The 12,444-nt window shown below is 39.5% G+C and overlaps 1 protein-coding gene across 1 annotated transcript in view; it reads left to right on the plus strand.

Annotated features, from left to right (window-relative positions):
- Nucleotides 1–1,640: 1,640 nt before the first annotated feature.
- Nucleotides 1,641–12,444, plus strand: part of kcc (solute carrier family 12 member kcc) — a 69,309-nt gene continuing 58,505 nt past the window's right edge. Inside the window, 1 exon segment of the mRNA XM_017903270.1 lies at nt 1,641–1,998. Within this exon segment, the coding sequence (XP_017758759.1) occupies nt 1,929–1,998 (70 nt within the window). The 5' untranslated portion in view covers nt 1,641–1,928.

Genomic DNA, 12,444 nt, shown 5'->3' on the forward strand with positions numbered 1-12,444 from the left:
GCTCCTTTTCCATCCTAGCCTCGGTCTCCGTTCAGCCAGCGCGGCTGCAGGAGCGAGGAAGACGGACAGAGAGGCCCGCATGGAGAGAAAGGGGGACATCCCCGGGGTTGCAGGCGCGCATGCGCGCTCCGAGGGTGGAAAAGAGCTGAGAACGCCCGGGACGCGACGCGGCTGGCTCGCGCGAGTGCGAGCGAACTAACAATCGCGTGGAGAAGCGTAGACGCAACGCGGGACGGGGCGAGAAGATGGGAGCGCGTGGGGGAGGGGGTGGCGAAGGGGTGTGTGGAAGGTTAGAGGAAGAAGAGAGTCGGAAGAGGGACGGAAGAGAGTAGTGGCGAGATGAAAGGAGAAGATCGAAAGGCTACGGCGAGAGGGAGAGACGCGGCGATAGTGCGAGAGGGGTGCGAGAGAGGGTTGTGCGCAGAGAGGGAGCGAGAGAGAGCGCGGGAGGGCGAGAGGGGAAGCAGGGACAGGGAGTCGGATAGAGCGTGCGCAACGCGGAGGGAAGGAGAGGAGGCCTGGAAAAGCCGGGAGTGTTCGTTGGAGTAAGCCCTCTCGGGCCACGTCCTCTTCTCGGCCGCGTCTCAGTCGACGTTTTCCCGTTTTCCGCGAGGGAAAGCTATCTCTCTAGCCTCGAGTCGTGGTGGTCGTGGTCGTGGTCGTGGTGGTCGTGCGGTGGTCCCGTAGTGGTGGTGCGGTGGGTCGTCGCGCGTCCATCGTAGTCGGCCGCGTTCCACGCCCGAGACGAATCCAGCCGCGGCGGCTGACAGCGGAAGCAGACACACCGACAGACCGACCGACCGACCGACTGACGACCGGAGCGCCGTCAGCGGGTGGAACGGAGAAGGCGAGATAGAGGGAGCGCGGAGGAGCGCGAGAGGTCGAGGGACGCGGAAAGAAGGGGCAGAGGGTAGAGGGTGGCGAAGGTGCTCCAGCACTCCGCAGCATCCGAGCCACGGGGAAGACGAGCGTCCAGGGGTGGTGACCTGCAGCTAGCTGCGAGTCCAGCGGAGAAATCCGCTTCGTCGAGAATCGTCCAACCTTCTCGTCTCAGCTTCGTCGCGGCGTCTCGGAGGAGACGTGGTCTTCGCAGGCTGTGCATCGCTGGTACAGCTCTAGCGTATCGACGGAGTCTTCGGGGAGACGAGCGCCTTCGACTCGACTTTCCGTGCAACGAAGGAGTTGCCGCGAGAGGCTGACTGTGGAAGAAGGTACGGAGTGAGAAGGGAAGACGAAGACAGGAGTCTACTACCCGGTTCTGTGTACCTGTCGATGCGCCTCCGTGGCAATCGGAACGATCGATCCTCCCGAACACGGACGCGCACTTCCGGGGATCGTCGTTCCGGCGTGGTTTAATTAGAGGAGCGTGCGCGACCGAGCGACCAGCCGGCACTGGCTGCGTGCGTGCGGCTCCTCTCTTTCGATCTGGACCAGCCGATCCTCGCTGATCCCGTGACCTTGTGACACCGCGACAAGACAAGCGTAACCGAAGCCCCCCTGCTATGGAAGGAGGGATGCGGAAGATCAGGCTCAAGCGTTGAGGCAACACACCCTCCGCGAGACTCGTCCGGGCCCGGCGAGCGTGTACCCGTCACTCCTCCCGGCTTGTGTATTCCCTCTTCCGAGATCTCTAGTGACTCGACTTCTGTTGATCAAAGTGACTACAGTGGGTTCGAGGTAGAAACGTTTCGAAAGTGCCAAATACCTAGTTACCTAGATAGCCGGAAGCCTAGATATCCAGAAGAGGGTTAGTAACAAAAGGGAGACTGAAAGTGCCAGGAAGGAAGCATAGAGGGGTACGGAGGGACAGAGAGACAGAGAGGGTGATAGTTGGTAAACAAGAAGACGAGAAGACGCTGCTGTCAAAAGGGGTGACTGCGAGAGGCTAGGCTAATTCATCATCCAAGGATCGAAGACGTGGCAAAATTATGAGCGAGGGTACGCCAAAGTCCCAGGGCCGAACCGTGCCTGATGGCTCGCCAGCTCGCATGGAAGCCGGTATGCTTGCATTCACTTTCTCTTACCTATTCTCTGTCAATCTTAGAGCTAGCCAGTTTCGTCGATGAGAGTTAGGGTAGTCTAGAGTAACGAGAGAGATTTTCGCGAAAGAAATTGCAAGTAGGTGACCAGGAATGATGGAAGATTTGGAGGAAGATAGAGGTTTCTAGGGTGAGAAGGGTGAAATTGGAAAGGAGACAGGGGAGGTTGTGTGTACCGTTGTTTAGCGTGATTTCTGTAGCAGACGTTTCCTTCGTGACCCACTCTTGGGTTTAGTATTCGATTAACCCTCTTGCTCCCACGGTGGTTGTACCGATACATATTTAGAATTGCAAAGTAGAACGTTATTGTTATCGAGAGCTAATTATAACGTTAAAGACAACTTTTCCTCCGTTTATAAACAACCCTAGCTTAGTTCTAAATGTCAAAATGTTTGCATAAATACGCACGCTCGTTTAGCAGGGATGGATATTCGCGGCTGCTAACCCTTTACAGCTCTGTGTCCATTTGGTCCCGATTCTTTTGCTAATTTCTAAGTATGAAATATAATCTTCTCCGCTTTAATAACGAAATATAAAGGTTGACACAATATTGCTTCAGAAAACTTCAAAAATGGTTGCAAAACAGGCCACCTATGAGCTATTTAGGGTAAAATTGGTCCACAGAAGATCAATAACAAAGTGACCAAAAGCATTGCAAAATTCTTTACGTTTGAAAATAGAGAGGGAAATTTTGAAAATTAAAAGTATCCTAATATATGTCAAAAATCGAAAAAGTAGAGAAATTTTGATCGCAATATTTTTAACTCTCCGCAGTCGTATTATCTGTTAGTGTTGGTTTTGCATGGATATTCCTGGCTGCTAACCTTTTACAGCCCTGTGTCCATTTGGTCCCGATTATTTTGTTAATTTCTAAGTATAAAATATAATCTTCTCTGATTTAACTTAATTTAATAACAATATATAATGATTGACAGGTTATTGCTTTAGAAAACCTCAAAAATGGTTACAAAACTGGCCACCTATGAGCTATTTAGGGTAAAATTGGTCCACAGAAGATCAATAACAAAGTGCCCAAAAGCATTGCAAAATTCTTTACGATTTCAAATAAAGAGGGAAATTTTAAAAATCAAAACTATCCTAATATATGTCAAAAATCAAAATAGTAGAGTAATTTTGATCGCAATATTTTTAACTCTCCACAATCTATTAATCTGTGAATGTTGGTTTTATATGTGTAAATGCGAATAAGGTTGAATAAATAAATTCATTTACAATGATATAAATATAATATGTGCGAGTGTAGTCTAGTATGAATGATGTTTGAGAAAATGTTTAGAAGAATGTGTCCGAATAAAACAATTATGTGAGAATCGTCAAAGAGGAAACGGTTAATAAGATTGTGTGTGTGTGAGAGAGAGAGTGAAGAATTTTCTAGAAAGTATCAATGAATTTTGTCTATTTAAAATAGTTGATCGCGAGTTGTTTTCATTGTTTAAATATTTTTATGTAAATATGCTAATGTGTCAACTGTTGAAAAATGTGGAAGATATTAGTGTCCATATTTATCCACATTATCAACCTAGATTCTATATTCTGTTTCATTAGAGTCCCAACTATGAGCCATTAGGCTAGTGTATGAAATGCAATTTGGGTCCATTCGGAATCCATTGATCCAATCTAAACCACGTCAGAAAAAATCCTAAGATCGCTGTTTTGACGTCGCACTGAATATCAATTTGAAACATTCTACGTATAAAATTGTAGTATTTCCCCTGTTTTCAATCAAAATGTCTCCTATCACGTCTCCACTGTCCGATCTGGAATTCTTCCTCGTTCTTCTCCAATCTCCGTTCTGCCGTGATGCACAAAGGTCGAGCTAGGGGCTCGTAGCCACGATCGCGAAATATTCGCGAGCTATGCGCGTCCTTTGACCAGCAAAACGTGAAACGTAGCCGAAGAGCTGCAATCAAAGGGTAAAGGTCCTTCGAACGGACGTTTCGATTGCTATTCGGGAAGATTCCTGGACCAGAGTCTTTCTCTTCTGCACTTCGGGGCACGCTGCAAGTCCCTGTTCCACCCTGCGGCTAATTTTCTCTTCCAAGACGAACAGAAGCTCGTGGACAGGATGGCTTCGACGATAACGTCTCTTAAGCCCGAACTCGTTGACCGATATCGCGATTCCGTCAGCTTCTTCTTGAATTCCAGATCGTTCATTGTAAGAACATTTTTAATCGTTTGCCCTTTGAAGTTTCCTCGGGGTCAATGCATCTTTTCGCTCTCCTGGATCCCTTTTTCTTCTGGAGACTCTCATTTCAGTTTTGAAGCTGCTTTGACAGGATTGAAGTATTCCTTGGCTGATATTAAAAGTGTTTAGATAATGATTTAGATATTGAGATATTTCGTTCGAAATTTGTTTAATTTTGTGGTAATATTGGAGAGACAGTTTTTGAGGTTGGAAGTATTTTCTTCTTTCCAGGGAATTAAATTATAACGATGGAAATAATTTTGAAAATTTTAAGATGATATTAAAAATGATTAAATAAGATATTTTGGTCAGGATCTTTTTAATTTTGTAGTAACGTGAAAGGGACACTTTTTGGGGGGTTGAAAGTATTTTCTTCTTTCCTGGGAATTAAATTATAGCCTTGAAGATAATTTTAAAAATTTCAAGCGCTTTAGATGATATTAAAAATGATTAAATAAGATATTTTGGTCAGATTCTTTTTAATTTTATGGTAACGTGAGAGAGACAGTTTTTGGGAGTTGAAAGTATTTTCTTCTTTCCAGAGAATTAAATTATAGCCTTAGAGATAATTTTAAAAATTTTAAGCGTTTTTAAGTTATATCAAAAACGATTAAATAAGATATTTTTGTGAGATTCTTTTTAATCTTATGGTAACATGAGAGGGACACTTTTTGGGGGTTGAAAGTATTTTCTTCTTCCCAGGGAATTAAATTATAGCGATGGAAATAATGTTTAAAATTTGAAGCGTTTTTAGATGATATCAAAAACCATTAAATAAGATATTTTGGTCAGATTCCTTTTAATTTGATGGTAATATGAGAAGGACACATTTTAGGGGTTGAAAATATATGTTTTTCTTAATTATAATATTAAATCATAGTGATGGAATAAATTTAAACAGATTTTAATATTTCTTCGATAATATTAGAAACGATTAAATAACGATTATATAAAATATTAATATTTTGTTCGAAACATAGAAAAATTTATGGTAACATTAAAGAGATACTTCTTGGGGGTTCATAATATACTTATTTTTCCTTGGGAATTATATCGTAATAATAAATTCTTTGAAATTAATTCTACCAATACGGTTCTTAATTAATTCTCAAGGTAAAAAGAAAAAATATTGCCATAATTTCTGAAAAGCATTTAAATTCTTTGAAATTAACTCTAAGCATTTTTCAGAAATTATGGAAAATGGATAAATAAGGATATTGGTATTCCGTTTGAAGCGATGAAGGCTTTATGGTTTTATTTTATGGTCAGAAATACTAGTATGGTACAGGAAAAGGGTTCTCAGGAATAAAGATGGTAGCACGGGGAAAATAACTTTGCTTGTAAAAGGACGATGACATTATTGTGGTATGAAGAATGGCACTTTATCCGCTGGCTTGAATGGAGATTACTATGGGGCGAACTAAAAGGGAAATGCCTCTTTCTCGAGTTCAAAATTACTCCTGTAATATAAGATCGTTCTTCGTGTGATACCAGACTGCCATAAGTGACCTAAATCAAAAACCCACAGAAAATGAATTCATAATTTACTTTAGATTACCATTTATTTCCATTCCATTGATATAACAATTTCCTGTAAAGTAATAGAAAATTTAATTCGTGTTGTAATTAATTTTTAATTACGGGGAGACGTGTATGATTTAGTTATTATTTTTGCAACGTGGAAAATATAAGGAGAGTAAAAAGATAAAGAGGAAGAGGGGAAAATTAAGTCAGAAGGGCCATTTTTTGATCCATCATGGAGTACCGAAAGTACCAAAACCGTGATCCAAACATTTCTTTCGAAATTAAAATACCCTCTCCTATATCAATACCAGAGGCCCAGAAAGTAAAAGAAGACGTTCCTCTTACAATCACGAAAGTACCACTATACCACAACCAAGAGTGTTCCATTTACCGCATCAAATATTTATCCCCACTTCTAAGTGTACCATTCTTCCAAAGCGTCAAAGTGTGTGCACCGCTCAGCTGCAACCCGAAAGCCCATTCATAAATACCAAAAGCACCGCTGCAATATGAAAGAACATATTCCTCTTAACCTACCACCATGACACCGGGTACCCTCGTGTGTACCATAAGCGTCTCATTTTCCAGATACGCGGACGATGAAAGTGCCTTTTCGAGTCTCGTGACTTCGCAAAATTTTGCTAAGTTTCAACAAGTTCCTGGAAATTTTAACAACTTTCATAAAATTTTATAAAATTCCGGCGAATGTGCCACGAAATTTCATTAACGTTTCGTAAAATTTTATCAAGGTTCGTAAAATTTCACAGAATTTCGTGTAATCCTATAAAATTTTACTAGGGTTTCTTAAAATTTTATTAACTGTCACGAAATTTAGCAAAATCTCACAAATTTCACAGAAATTTCTTACAATTTTGCCGAATTTCACAAAATTTCGTGGAATGCCATAAAATTTCACAAAATATTCTTGGAAATTTTATCAAATTACACAAAATTTCGTGGAATCCCTTAAAATTTTACGAACCTTCACAAAGTTTAGCAAAATCTCATAGAACTTCACAACAATTTCTTACAATTTTGCCAAATTTCACAAAATTTCGTGGAATACCACAAAATTTCACAAAATATTCTTAAAAATTTTATCGAATTCCACATAATTTCGTGGAGTACCACAAAATCTCACAAAATATTCTTGAAAATTTTTCCAGTTACTCAAAATTTCGTGGAATCCCATAAAATTTCACTAAGGTTTCTTACAGTTCTATAAACTTTCCCAAAATTTTGCAAAAGTCCACAGAGCTTCACAGAAATTTCTTACAATTTCGCCAAATTTCACAAAATTTCGTGGAAGCCACAAAATCTCACAAAATATTCTTGCAGATTTTATCAAATCACACAAAATTCCGTGGAATCCCATAAAATTTCCCAAACATTCCAGACCTTCATAAAACCGCGAAGACCAAAAAGCAGAGAATCCTCTAAAAATTTTTCTCCCTCATCGCAAGACCATCTCGTCAAGACTGCAAATCATCCCTCTCTCGTAAATAATGTAATAAAATCCCTCTAACCTAAAACAATAACATCTTCGAGACCCACAACGAAGATTTCATCCGCGAGGGTAAAAATTCTCGAAAATGGCGTATCCACGGGAGTAACACGATACCAAAGGGAATCTAGAGCAGCAATTTAATTTTCCAAAGCGTCCCTAAGACTGTGTCTCATACGAGAAACACTAAGGAATCTTGATATTAGTTCAACCATCATCGAGGTGGACGTTATCCGCGAAATTTCCAGCGGAGCATCACGACTTCCGGTTAGCTCGCGTCAGGTCCGAGATGCATAAACGAAATATGGCCGACAAGAGTTGAAAAGTCGCGAGAAATTGGCTTTCCATCGCAGTACCACGAAACTGGGACAACGATTTCGTCTGAAGGAGCCGTGACCAACTCTTTTCCCTTAATATCGCGAAAGTCGGCAGACTTTTGAAACACAGAGGACCCCTCTCCCCTCTCTCTCCTCTCGCCAGTTTCAGCAAATTTCAACGGGAAAACTTGGAAACGCGTCCCCGGTGCAATCGTGTCCCCCCTTGTCTAGCTAAAATCGTCATCCCGGTCTCGTGTTCCCCGAATTGGTCCGAAAATTGGCCGCTGTTCGTTCGAGAGGGCTTCCATTTTGTTTCATCCGCCAGCCAAGGAAATAAGTTGCTCTCGGAAGTGGAGGAGTGACCTTGTTAGGATGGTAAAAGGCGGTGGTAGGTGACGTTTTCCGGGTTAGGGATGCAAAGTGACATTATTGTGGGACCGTGGTACTCGACTGGGTTCAAAGGAAGTACACCGGTGAAAAAGATGCACCTCTGATGGCGTGGGAAAGGTTTAAGGAGAAAAAGGGAGAGTTTCTCGCCGAGGGTTGAAAGTGCCATTCTGCAGCAGAGAAAGTCGCTTTTTTCAAGTGTCGATGTAGCACAGTATGGCGATCTATTTTGAGAGTGGAATATTCGAGAGAGCAGAATGTTTAATTTATTTGTTTAACACGTCGAATACCATGGGGGTCACCTGTGATCAATCAGGGGGCGCGCCCAGATTGATGGAAATATATGTAGGATTTCTAGCTAGATTAACACTTTACACTCGAGAGGTGCCTCTAGGTCGCCATTTGATAAAATTTATCCCACGAATTTACATTTTTAAGCAATTTTAAATCGATATATAATACAAATTGTATAGAAATAGGTATGACAATTACAATCCAACTAGTAGATAACGGAATTAGCATCAAAGCTGTTGATTAACCTAATATTATGAGGGATGCACACCGTCATGATTAACCAAAATTTTTAACAAATTTAAAACAACAAAATTTAAACAAATGTCAATGTTTAAAAATTTGTATTATTGCCATCGTTAATTCAATGGTGACCCCGTCGCAATTAACATGTCAAACATGGTTATACATTGTAACTTATCTATCGCAGATAATATTTTATCGTTATATGTATCGCATAATAGAAAATTCATCTTGATGCCAAGGGCAATCCCTGTAAAACTGTAACTGTAACATTCAACGTGTTAAATAAAAATTCGAAGGTGGAAGTTGAAGGGTACCTTTTTGTAAGATTGATTGGCTGGTGGAATATTTTTAGAAGAAGATATGGGGTTTCGGTTGAAATACTATGAAATTCGAGGATCAGAGGGATTCTCCTTTTACGAGGAATGATCTGTTGTGAGAATGAAATATTCGTGAGAGGAGAATGTTTATTTTATTTGTTTAAATAAAAATTCGAAGTTGGAGGTTGAAGGGTACCTTTTTGTAAGATTGATTGGCTGGTGGAATATTTTTAGAAGAAGATATGGGGTTTCGGTTGAAATACTATGAAATTCGAGGATCAGAGGATTCTCCTTTTACGAGGAACGATCTGTTGTGAGAATGAAATATTCGTGACAGGAGAATGTTTATTTTATTTGTTTAAACAAAAATTCGAAGGTGGAGGTTGAAGGGTACCTTTTTGTAAGATTGATTGGCTGGTGGAATATTTTTAGAAGAAGATATGGGGTTTCGGTTGAAATACTATGAAATTCGAGGATCAGAGGATTCTCCTTTTACGAGGAACGATCTGTTGTGAGAATGAAATATTCGTGACAGGAGAATGTTTATTTTATTTGTTTGAATAAAAATTTAAAGGTGGAGGTTGAAGGGTACCTTTTTGTAGAATTGATTTGTTGGTGGAAGTTTTTGAGAGGAAGATATGGGGAAATTCTATGAAATTTGAGGATCCGAGGGATTCTTTTACGAGGAACGAAGTTGCATCTTATTGATGGTGCTGGAAGTAGCGTAACAACTGCAAAAGTTCCGCATCCCAGTCGGGACGCTGGAAGTTCGAAGGTAACCCAGAAAGTGAACTTCCAAACCGAACTCGATGATGCTAAATGACCCTTCGCTCTATCTCGAACCGCTGCCCTAATTCCACTAGTCCCAGGATCCTTGAAAATTGTCCAATCTCCAAGCTTCCTAGCTTTTATCTAGTCTCTTTTCACTTAACGCTTTGGATCGGGATTAGTGCCACTCCTGATTCATGGCGGTTTCGGAAATGGTCCCGATTATATTCGCTTCTCCTTTTACGAACTTTTTAAATGGCTCTATGAATACATAAATCCATTTTTGAATAAAGCTTCCGAAGATTGCCAAAGAATGGCGAAGTCTTCAAAAAATTGCACGATCTCTTTTAAAAAGCTTCCAATAATTGTGGAAAAATATCGAAAGGCTTGGAAAACGTTACAATATTGCAATTACAATCTTTTGGCAAAAGTTTCTAAATTTCCAAGTCTCCAAAGTCAAATGGCAGTCTCCAAAATATGGCACAATATCTCCATCACAATTACAAAAAAGTATCGTAACCTCGAGAAATTTTCACAATGTCACAATTGCAACCTTTTTAACGAAGATTCCAAGATGTATAGAAAAATTGCGAACTCTCAAAGAAACGTCGCAGTCTCTTAATCACAATCTTCTCTAAAAAGCTTTCAATATTTGTGGGAAAACATCACAATATTCCAATTACAGTCTTTTTAAAGAAACTTCCAGGAAAATATAGCACAATATCTCCATCACAATCTTCTTCAGAAAGCTTGCAGAAATTACAGAAAATTGTCAGAACCACGAAAAAATGTCACTGTTTCAATTGCCATCATTTTAACAAAGCTTCCAAGAGTTATAAAAAATTGGTGAAGTCTTCAAAAAGTGGCATAATTTCTTAATCAGAATCTCCTCTAAAAAGCTTCCAATAATTGTGGAAAAATATTGAAGAGCTTGAAGAGACGTCACAGTATTTCAATTACAGTCTTTTTAACGAAGCTTCCAAGAGTTATAGAAAAATGGCGAAGTCTTCAAGAAACGTCACAATCTTCTCTAAAAAGCTTCCAATATTTGTGGAAAAATGTCACAATATTCCAATTACAGTCTTTTTAAAGAAACTTCCAAGAATTGTAGAAAAATGGCACTCCCCAAAATATGACACAATATCTCCATCGCAATCTTCTCCAAAAAGCTCCCAATATTTGTGAAAAAATATCGGAATCTTCGGAAAAACGTCACAATATTCCAGTTACAATCTTTTTAAAGAAACTTCCAAGAATTGTAGAAAAATGGCGAAGTCTTCACAAAATGGCACAATCTTTTAATCACAATCTTCTCCAAAAAGCTCCCAATATTTGTGAAAAAATATCGGAACGTTCGGAAAAACGTCACAATATTCCAGTTACAATCTTTTTTAAAGAAACCCCCAAGAATTGTAGATAAATGGCAGTCTTCACAAAATGGCACAATCGTTTAATCACAATCTTCTCCAAAAAGCTCTCAATATTTGTGAAAAAATATCGGAACCTTCGGAAAAACGTCACAATATTCCAGTTACAATCTTTTTTAAAGAAACTCCCAAAAATTGTAGAAACATGGCAAAGTCTTCACAAAATGGCACAATCTTTTAATCACAATTTTCTCCAAAAAGCTCCCAATATTTGTGAAAAAATATCGGAACCTTCGGAAAAACGTCACAATATTCCAGTTACAATCTTTTTTAAAGAAACTCCCAAAAATTGTAGAAAAATGGCGAAGTCTTCACAAAATGGCACAATATCTCCATCACAATTTCCTCCAAAAAGCTTGCAAAAATTGCAGAAACGTATCGAAACCTCGATAAAACGTCACAGTATCACAATTACAATCTTTTTTGAAGCATCTCCCAAAAATTATAAAAAGAATGGCAAGTTCTGGACGAAAGGTTGCACGCAGAAGACGTGCACTCTTTCGTATTCCCGTGGTCGCGTCGCGAAAGATATTTCGGGTCAGTTGTTCCGCCAGCTCGCTGCGTCGCCTAAACTCGCATTAACATATTACGTGTACTGCAACCGGGATGTGACCGTTCCGAATAAATACACGCAAGAAAGTATCCGGTTGTTTGCGCGACTGCGCTCGTGGATACCCGCGTGTACGTGAATGGCAACGCAACGCGATCGTGGCTTAAAATGCCACGAACATCCTTGCGTTATGTCACTGGAATGAATTATATAACTCATCGTAAGTTCCGAGATTCTTGGAGACGTTTAATTACCACGTTTAATTGAACGCTTGATCTATAGGAGATTAGGAGCAAGGCTGTCAAGGATAGAAAAAGGGGGCCATTTTTAAAATATATTTCTTGTGAAAGAAAATATTCCTTTTGGAAATTTGCAGATTTATGATTGAGAAGTTTCCTGCAGTCTTGAGATGGAGAAAATTTGTAATGGCTGTTTTATACTGGTCGTTAGGGTAATGGAGCCTCATTATTCTACGATTGTCGAATATAATTACTAATTATTTTAGTCTTAGTACTGAGTCCTACAGTAGGTACCATATAAAATGCATCCATTTTCTAGTTCACTCTCTTAAAATACCCTCGCTATAATAATGTTAATTAAAGGAACAAGATTGTTATAGAAGCACTGAGTTTGAAAACAATTTTTTTTCATGTACAGTGCAATTAACATACACGTCTTCACGAATATATATTAAATGTAATATTAATATCAATATTAAGTATGTATATTATATCTCCAATTTTTATTATAAATTTACATAAATATATATAACATATAAATATTGTAATAAATTTACAAAATTTATCTATATATATAAAAATCTTTGCAATGATTTAAAAAAATTTTAAATGAAGATATAATATAGAAT

The sequence above is a fragment of the Eufriesea mexicana genome, unplaced genomic scaffold (assembly GCF_001483705.2).
Source record: "Eufriesea mexicana isolate 0111107269 unplaced genomic scaffold, ASM148370v2 scaffold2208, whole genome shotgun sequence".
Taxonomy (NCBI): Eukaryota; Metazoa; Arthropoda; class Insecta; order Hymenoptera; family Apidae; genus Eufriesea; species Eufriesea mexicana.